The sequence below is a fragment of the Xyrauchen texanus genome, chromosome 43 (assembly GCF_025860055.1).
Source record: "Xyrauchen texanus isolate HMW12.3.18 chromosome 43, RBS_HiC_50CHRs, whole genome shotgun sequence".
NCBI lineage: Eukaryota > Metazoa > Chordata > Actinopteri > Cypriniformes > Catostomidae > Xyrauchen > Xyrauchen texanus.
Genome location: NC_068318.1, coordinates 3,529,530 through 3,539,940, shown reverse-complemented (window position 1 = coordinate 3,539,940; position 10,411 = coordinate 3,529,530). Strand labels below are relative to the sequence as shown.

General features: G+C 38.3%; 1 protein-coding gene across 1 annotated transcript in view; it reads left to right on the top strand.

Annotated features, from left to right (window-relative positions):
- The first annotated feature begins 2,097 nt into the window (after positions 1-2,097).
- The window catches only part of ddx4 (DEAD (Asp-Glu-Ala-Asp) box polypeptide 4), a 120,897-nt gene continuing 112,583 nt past the window's right edge, over positions 2,098-10,411 (top strand). Inside the window, exons 1-2 of the mRNA XM_052115583.1 lie at positions 2,098-2,227; positions 2,992-3,191. Of these exons, the coding sequence (XP_051971543.1) occupies positions 2,098-2,227; positions 2,992-3,191 (330 nt within the window). The remainder of the gene's footprint in view (positions 2,228-2,991; positions 3,192-10,411) is intronic.

Below are 10,411 nucleotides of genomic sequence, written 5' to 3'. Positions count from 1 at the left end.
CCCTGGCTGCACAATGTGTTTGGACCGATGAATCACTCAAGTTTTTGTATTGCAACAGACGTACAAGCTTTACAATCTGAGCTGGCTTGCTGTGATGAGAATTTGAACCTGGATCAATACATTCAACTCTCTATTAGGATCAATAATCTGCTATGGGCCCGCCATCCCATCCCTGAATACAGCCAACAGTTAGAACTTCCTTGCAAAAGCCACCAAGTAGAGCCCATGCAAAAACCTGTTTGAATTTAGAAGAGAAACAACATTGTTGTGAATATTGTTGTCACGGTACCAAAATTTCAGTAGTCGTACCAATACCAGTGAAATTTCACGGTACTCGATACCATTTTCGGTACCAAAGCAAAAACAGATTACTAAACCACACTCTTTTATTAACAAAGTCTACAAAACATTAGCAGCAGAACTAAGAACAAAAATATACCATTGAGCAACACTTTAATTTAAATATACTATTTTTTATTTATACAAAACTGAACAATGTATGTTTAAAGTATTTTTGAACACTTATATAAGATTTGCTTCAACTTTTGTAACTTTTAATTTAAGTTTTTACCAAGTATTAAAAAAAGCCTAAATAAACAAGCATACAATAGAATTAATAAAAAAACAATTTACAAACTAATGTGCAAAGTGCTCTCTTATTAATAAAGCTGCATATTGCCAATTTTCTTCATGATAAGAAATGCACAGTGACATATATTATGATTAAATAAGTCGCGAGTAAGTTCTAATTTAGCTGTATTTAGCGTGCGCACGCAAGGGATGAGTTCCCCGAGGCAGAGTCTCTCTCAGCCGGGTGCAGTTTCAATCTCTCCCCTTAGATCGGGACATTCGCGTGGAACTCATGGAAGAGGCACCGACCACACAGAGAAATGCCAGTTTATAGTTATTAACATGAGCTGCTTCTGTATTATTTGAACTTTAATAAAGCAATTTTACTGCATTTATACGGAAGCTCAAAGAGGCCTTGCGTTATTATTATTTTTCTGTCTCGTTTTCTCGTGACCTCGACATAACAAAAAGTTGTTTTTGCCTTTAATTTTCTATACAGTTTTTAATTGACCTACAGGATTTACAATTAAAAGTTTATTACAAGGTATGAAGGACAATGAGAGAACCTTGGCAGAAAAGTACAATTTATTATATGTAAATGTAAAGTTATGTTAATTCATTTCACTTTGGTTATAAAATATTCACCTGCCCTATCCAAGAGTATTCTAACCAGTCACCTTTCACATAGGCTAAATCAAACATATTAATAAACACCAGGCAGCACGTCACAAACACTTAAATGCTTTTTCATAATAGAATAAGACTCGCTTTCTTCTGCACTCAACAGGAGTCAAGAAGCACGTCTTTCTGTGCTTTCCGCAAAGTACCGCCATAACTGCAATATGCGCGCACTCGGCTCTAAATCGCGGCTGGCTTGCAGACGTCCCGGGCCCTCAAGTTGGCTGGCAATGAAATTGACCAAACGTTCAGGGTCAATGTATTTTCTACGACAAAGTTGTAGACGTGATAGTCTTCTTCTAAGGTGTCTGACACTAATCTGGAAGTTGTCAATGACAGAGAGACGTCGAGATCTCGGATAAAAACCAAGTCATGATCACGAGAAAACAACTTTTCGTTATGTCGAGATCACGAGAAAACAACTTTTTGTTATGCCGAGATCACGAGCAGATTAAGTCATGATCACGAGAAAACAACCTTAGTTATGTCGAGATCACGAGAAAACGAGACAGAAAAATAATAATAATGCAAGGCATCTTTGAGCTTCCGTACATTTAAGATGTTACGCCGGGATGTTTCCTTTAAAGAGCTTCGCCTCTGCTTATTCCACAACGGTACATGCTTCTTTTTTTTAATCATTCCCTAATACTTTGGGATCTACATAAAATAAACTGAGAACGTTTCGAGTGCATCTGGACTGATCCGTGTAATTCTTTTGCTTGTTGTCCAAAGATCTCTTGGAGTGAGGGAAAAATTCAGAGGTGGAGTCCAAACTGTTTGCAGACACGTTTACACCAGAAACTTCTCACACCTTGCCGCACGGCCTACAATTTCAGTTCTACTGACAAAATGACCCAAATCCTGTCAGAATACTTGGATCTGCTTGGGGCATACAGTGAGATCAAAGCTTCACAACTTCCCCCTCACCGTTCCTATGACTGTGACATTGAACTATGGCCAGGCACCATTCCCCATAAGGGTAAGATTTATCACTTGTCTGCCCTCAAGTGATGGAGGATTACATCAGAGAATCCGTAAGAACTGCTTCATTTGCCCCTCCACTTAAGCTGTTTCTGCTGGATTCTTCTTTGTCAAGAAAAAGGATTTGAATGCTATCATCGTGAAATACCCTTATCCACTACCTCTAGTCCAAGCAGAACACTAGCAACTTCGTAAAGCCACAATTTTCACCAAGTTAGACCTCAAAAGTGCTTACAACTTAATCAGGATATGCGAGGGAGATGAATGGAAGACTGCATTTCCACTCATAACTACGAGTATCAGGTCATGCCCTTTGGCCTGGCCAACTCACATTCTGTGTTTCAAGCATTTGTCAACAACCTCTTCAAAAGCATGATTAACAGATGGGTCACTGTCTATATTGATGACATTCTAATCTACTACCCTTCTGTGGAGACACATATCCAGCATGTGTGGTAAGTTCTTCAGCAGCTAACTGATAATCAGTTATATGCAAGGCTGAGAAGTGTGAATTCTATCGAAATACCATTTCCTTCCTTGGCTAAATCATCAGCACACAGGGAATAACCATGGGCAATGCCAAGGTACAAACAGTTCAGAATTGGCCACAACCTAAATCTGAGAAGGAGCTTCAACGATTCCTAGGCTTTGCCAATTTTTATCAGTTTTTCAAGAATCTAGAATATATTCAGGGGGACAAACAACAGGCCAGATGGTCTTTATTTTTCACCCGTTTCAATTTCACTGTCTCCTTTGTTACAGACACCAAGAACATCAAGGCAGATGCTTTGTCATGGCTTTATGACTCCCTGCTGCACAGATATTCTGAGGACACAATTCTTCCTTCATCCTTGATAGTCACACCCCTGAGATGGGAGATCATGGACAAGATTCAGCATGCACAAATTTCTGATCCACCCCCAAACATCTGTCACAGTGCTAGAACCTACGTTCCTGAGCAGGTACACACACCTTTGATCCAGTGGGTTCATTCTTCATTAAGCTTAGGTCACCCAGGCATCCAACAAACCCTGAATCTCATACAGAACAAAATTTGGTACCCCACATTAGCCTCTGATGTAACCACATTTGTCAAGAGTTGTAACACTTGTGCTGGGATGATAAACTGGAGCCATTACATTGCAGTGGACTAGAAATGACTGCTGCCGAAAGAGAGAGAGAGCTCTGCAATGATCACTGTATATTTATTTATTTTGTGTGTGTGTGTGTATGTTGGTTCCGCAGGAGGCCGGAGCTTGTTTTGTGGAGGAACACACCTTCGGGACAGTATGTGGATGAACGTTCTTTTCTACACGTCCTTTGTGTTTATTCTATTGGGCATTTTTTGAGTTTGTTTTATAGATATTCTTCTGTTATGTAATTCTGTCTCACAAAAGTTTTATAGAAGCACCGGACTAGAGAAATCCGACGGCTAAGTTTTCGTGGGGGCTCTCGTAGGCATACATGGACTGTTTGAGTTTAGAAGGATTGATTCCAGTTGCCGCTGTCGTGCACGGGGTTAATACACACGTTTTTCTTTTTTCTGTTTGTTTGGTTCAGGGGAAAGTTCGGTGTTTGATTGTTGCTCTAATGTTGGAATGTGGTCTTCATCATTTTGTTTTTGACACACAATCAGAGGCGTCGGCAGCCGATTTTGCCGGGGCTTCAACCCCGAATGTTTTGAGTGTAGCCCCGAATGTATTTTGAAAAGTGGACTGACAAATATGAAACCGGACAAAAGCCTATGTAAACCCCGGTAATCATAAGTTGCCTTATTTCATTGTGCTTTGGCACAGTCGTTGACATCAACTAACGTTACTTAGTGGCAAGTTAACAGCAGTTACCAGGAAAGACAGCAAAAATGAAGCAAATGAGGCTTTGGGGATTTTTCCGAAAGAAGTCAGTGGGTAAGAATTCACATTTGTTTTTGTCCTTAAAGTCTGAAGATCATCATCTGGCTGGCTTTCACCCACAGTAGGCTAAACCTCAAGAGGTCCACTACCGACTGTCATCACATGTTGTAGCCTCCTTGACTCAATTGACGCAACTTCTTTGCTCCTTGTTAGCGCATTCGCCTCTCACACCGGAGGCTGCGGTTCGAGTCCCGTTCGGAGTGTACTTTTCTTGTTTATCAGGTGTTGTTTTCGCTAAGGATAACCAATAAGGATTAGCATAAAATGTATGTGTGACTTGTTTTGTGATATTAGTTTGTAGGAAATATACACTTTGATTTGATTAAATGGTTTTGTAGAGTGTAGCAAAGATGAGCTACAGACTGAGGAGCAGCAGCAGCAGCTGTGCCAGAATCAGGCATGGAAACTGGTAACAATTAATCAGTCACTTTACTTTAGAGAAAGTTAAAAGTGAAACATTGTTTATCCCAATGATCCTAATGAAAGGATTTTGACAGATGAATTATTCTCATAGAGATGATGAGAATTATATACAGTTCGATGCCATGGTGTGTCAATGAACTTAGGCTAAAGTTATTCATGTATTGCTTTAACTTAGGATCTTATACATCATTTTGACTATTTATGTAAAAAAATATAAATTATTTATATTCAATATTATTTTACCTCACTTTACTCACTATAATATAACTCTTTTGTGATGACTTTATGGTACTGTACATGAAAATTGAAGAATCATGATAGATCTTAGGGCAATCCCACGGATCTGCTCTTCCCAATACATTTTCTTCAATGGTATTGGTCTACAATTTGAAATATGTAGCACTTGATGAATTAGTTGTTTGAAGCTGATTTGCAATAAGTTATGTGCTGTATCTGTTCTTTTGCATCACAGATGATTCAGGGAGGAGAGAGGATGTTGAGGATAGTACTAGAGTGGAAGATTTAGGAACTGTAAAAACAGGCCCAGCCAGAGCAAAACTTAAAGAATACCCTCTCACCAGCTTTGGACTACAGAGAAGTGGTTGCTGGTGTGAAAATAAAATTGTCTGGACTAAGCCCCGGATGTATTTCAATGCTGGAAACGCCTCTGCACACAATCTATTTTTTCTAATATGTCAAAGTGTCATATGTTAATATGAGTGGATTATCTCTCACCACATGGAATGTGAATGGGTTGGGGCACCCCATAAAAAGAAAAATATGATATAGTGTTTCTTCAAGAAATGCATCTTTCCTAGCAGGAAGCTGAAAAATTTGGGAAGATATGTGGTGGGCATGTTCTCTTTAGTGCTGGCTCATGAAAGAGCAGGGGAATCATTACAAAGCATCTCAAATTCAAATATCTCAAACAAATTAAATATAAATTAGGAAGAGTCATCACAGTTTTAGCAGAAATTCAGGGGCAAAGTTTTATTTTGGCTAATATTTACTCACATAATGTTGATGATCAGGGATTTTTTATATAAATGAATGAATGAATGTTACTTTTATATAGCGCTTTTCTGAAACTACACTCAAAGCACTTTACACAGTGAACAGGGGACTTTCCACAACCACCACCAGTGTGCAGCATCCATCAGTGTGCAGCATCCACCTGGATGATGCGATGGCATCCATAGTGCCCCAGTATGCTCACCACACACCAACTACTGGTGTAGAGGATAGAGTGGAGTGATAGAGCCAATTCATGGATGGGGATTATTAGGAAGCCATGATTGATAAGGGCCAATGGGAGGAATTTGCCTCAGTCAGTATGCCTCATTCATCAAAAAGTCCAAAGCACGAGAACTTGTGGAGTTGAAAGAGAATATTAAAAGTGCAGAGGCAAAGCTAAAGCACCAAATGTCATCTCAATGAGGACTCAGATATAGAATACAGATATAATACTATTTTGTTGCGGACAGTCATACTTTGAGTCAGAGGACAAAGCAGGGAAGCTTTTGGCAAGATATATAAATCAGAAGGAGTCTTTTTCTATCATTCCCTCAGTGAAATCTGCTGGTGGTGAAATGTTTACCTCAGCCATTGATATTAATAATGCTTTTAAAGAATTCTATCTTGATCTTTATAGTTCCTTCTTCTACTGATGAAAATATTATAAACTTTGTGTACCCATTAGAACTCCCTAAACTGACGTCTGAGCAAAACAATTCTCTTGATTCTGAGATAACTTGGAGGAGCTAGGCAAGGTAATTAAGGCCTTCCCTACAGGTAAGGCTCCGAGGCCGGAAGCCTTTGCCGCTGAATATTTTAGATCTAATGCTACAGAATTGGCCCCACTTTTGCTAGAAGTTTATATGGAATTATTATAATTATAATAAGAATGGAAAGCTTCCACCAACTATGACACAAGCCAGAATCAGTCTGATCCTTAAAAAGGATCTAAATGAGTGTAAGAGTTACTGTCCAATTTCCCTGATTTAGCTAGATGTTAATATCTTATCTCTTAAGAAGTCATGGGAGAGAGACAAAAATAAGTCTGCATCTAGAGATGCAAGAGGGCACCTCATTCAATTTAAGATTCTACATCATTGTTTTTGGACTCCCTCCATATTGTATAGGCTTGGCCTTAAAGACACACCCACTTGCTGGCGATGCAAGTTAGAGGATGGGGACATAGCCCATTTGTTTTGGTCTTGTACTTGGTCAAAGGTTCAGAATTTTGTCAGTGAGGTCTTGGGCACTCGTATCTTATTTTGCCCCAGAGTTTGTATTTTGGGTGTTAGGGCAGGTATTAATATAATGAATAAACATGTAAAGAGCTGGGTCCTTACCAGCGTGATGATCGGCAGGCAGTTATGCTAAGGGGATGGAAGTCGGTTGATGCACCCCCATTTCATAGGCAGAGTGGCGGCATTCGAAGAGATGGGACATAGACGGCTGGGCAGTTTGGCTGCATTTGGAAAGAAGTGGCAATTATCTGACCTTCTTAAAAGGTTGTCAGGGAGGAACAGTGAAGAGAGTCAAGTCTTATTAAAAATGATATGTGGAACCCATTTTCTTTTTTGTTGGTTAATTGTATGATCAATTTGATTTATCTTGTTTTAGAAACAACACTGCATGAGATATTTCGTTTTTTTTTCAGAGAATGTATTTTTAACATGTATTTGTTAATTTGGTGGCGTAGTGGGCTAAAGCACATAACTGTTAATCAGAAGGTCGCTGGTTAAATCCCCACGGCCACCACCACTGTGTCCTTGAGCAAGGCACTTAACTCCAGGTTGCTCCAGGGGAATTGTCCCTGTAATAAATGCACTGTAAGTCGCTTTGGATAAAAGCGTCTGCCAAATGCATAAATGTAAATGTAAATTTGGTCTTACTGTACTGACAGAAAAGTTTTTATAGTCAAAACAAGTGAAAAAAATCTACCAGTACTGAAGAAGTAATCCAAAGTATTTAGAATACATTACTAACCTTGAGTAATCTAACGGAATATGTTACAAATTACATTTTACAGCATGTATTGTGTAATCTGTTGTGGAATACATTTCAAAGTAACCCTCCCATCCCTGTATATATATATATATATATATATATATATATATATATATATATATATATATATATATATATACATATACACACACACACACACACAGTATATAACTTGTAAATATAAACTTCGGCCACCAAGCAATGTCATTTGGTCCAATCACCCCTAAGACGCAAAATGAGTTTAAACACCTCTGATTTATACAATGGATCCTGCTCCTAGGTTGCAGAAAGATTATCAGAAAACAGAGGTTAGGAGAATGTTAGGAGGTCATTAGGGGAACGTTTTCCAAACCTACAAGGAATATTCTATGTCCATAAAAAAAAAAAAATAATTAAATAACGTTCTGGGAACCAAAAATTGTGGTATGCACTGCACCTTCCTCCCCATCATCATCTCTGCACGAATGCAGTGGTATGTGGTAGTTTAACAACTCTACGGTTTGATTTCAAGAGTGTCACCTGAACTTGTTTTCATGAGTTCTTTAAAACTATGTACTGCAAATTCTTTCAACACATGGATATTATTTACAGTAGCGACATATTTTATTTTTGATGGGGATGAGAATACTGTGTGAGTGATAGACCTACTGTCTCTTTTGGCCTGTTGTTTAAACTGTTTTTGATAATTATATGGACAAAACATTGAAACATTTCCCATAAACATATTTTTATTTTTTTTAAAAAACAGTAGAACAAACTCTAGATATCACAAGCAGTGAAAATGAGATGTGATATATGACTATTATACATATTGATGCAGAACATGGCATTGAACATTCCAATTAAATATATGGCACTGCTGTGAATATGGTCCATAAGACGATGGGTGATAAGGTAATGAGGTGACTTTGTTTTTCGCTAATATCACTCACACAAAACAATACTTTATCAGACACAGTGATTGAGGCAACCTAAGGCTGCAGAGGTTGTTGTAGAGCTTATTAGATTAATTTAGTTTATTTTGTATACATGTAGCTATGTTTTGTGGTTAACATTTTTGTTGATTCACACAGAAAACACGAAAAGAAAAACATATATACATGGAATCAACATTTAGCATTTAACCCCCACCAATACCCCCCACTAAAACCATCTGGCCCTGGAGCCTTGCCTGTACGCAAGGCCTTAATTACCTCACCAAGCTCCTCCAAGGTTATCTCAGAATCAAAAGAATTTTTTTGCTCAGTCGTCAGTTTAGTGAGTTCTAATGGTTCCACAAATTTCTAATATCTTCATCAGTAGATGAAGACATAGAACTATAAAGATCAAGATAGAATACTTTAAAAGCATTAATAATATCAATGGCTGAGGTAAACATTTCCCCACCAGCAGATTTCACTGAGGGAATGGTAGAAAAAGACTCTCTCTGCTTTATATATCTATCCGAAAGCTTCCACAATTCCACAAATCAAACTCCATCCAATAGGAGGGTGTAACATAATTCCATGGAAAGGAGGAGGCGAGAACCGGCTTGACGATATACGTAATATTTTAATGAGAAACGTAACCACAAAGACAAACACATACACAGGGGTTGGACAGCTGTCCGTAACTCTCTCTCTGTCACACCACCGTCTCCGGTCAAATGAATATTCAGTGAGTCAGGTCCACTTGCTGCAACGTGAGAATCACACCATGGCTTACTCATTCCATTGAGTTTATGAAGACCAATGCTTGCTGTGGGCATGTAAATAATCTGTGGCCATCCTTAGTAACACGAGATCTTTATTGGATGATCTCAGAAATTTGGCCAGAATTGATCAGGGCCTGTCTCCCTATGCGGATCTACAAGTAGGGACCATGTGAGCACTCTCGATTTCCAGCTTATGGCCTGCTATGTCGAGGAGACTCGGGAAGAGCTTGTCTTGGAATTTCAACATATCTCGGCATTCTTCATTCTCAAGAATTCCAACAATTCGGACGTTGTTTCGCTTGGCAACGATTCTCAAGGTTTTCCAATTTTTTCAAAACAAGTTCCAAGTTCGCCTTGTTCGCTAGCGTGTTAGCAGCTAATTCCCTCTCAGAAGACTCCAGATAATCAATCAGTTTCTCAACATCCGACATTCTTGTAACCATCTCAGAGAATTTCGTCTCCATGCCATTGATCAATTGAGGTATCACAGCAAGATCCTCCTAGTCTGCAATGACCTTCATCAGGATTGCTGACACATTCATCAATTTACACCGGATTTCGTTCAGTTCACTGTCCGAATTGAGTCCGGGTCTTTTGACCTGTTGCTGAGGGGAATCATCTTGAGCATGTAAGTGTCTTTTCCAATCTTTTTTTTATTGGTAATTAACAAAACAAAACAAAACTGTACATTTTATAAATCAAACAGAAAGTAAACAAAAAAAAAAAACAACAACAACCAAACAAAAGAAAAACAGATTGTCTCAAGTTAAATTCCTGTTCCAAACCCTCCATCCAAACTTCCAAATCAAAATAGAACCAATAACACGCACCCTACATTCCAGGTAGGGGTTAATGTAAATAAAATAATTAAAGAAAAAAAAAAGGAATAAATATTAGTAATACTAAATAAGTTTATATATTTATATTTATAAAATAATATTAATAACAAATTTCTCTCTCCAATATGAATCTTTCCTCTTATCTATTAGTTGTTGCTAAGATTTAATTACAGTCAGGTCCATAAATATTGGGACATCGACACAATTCTAATCTTTTTGGCTCTATATACCACCACAATGGATTTGAAATGAAACGAACAAGATGTGCTTTAACTGCAGACTTTCAGCTTTAATTTGAG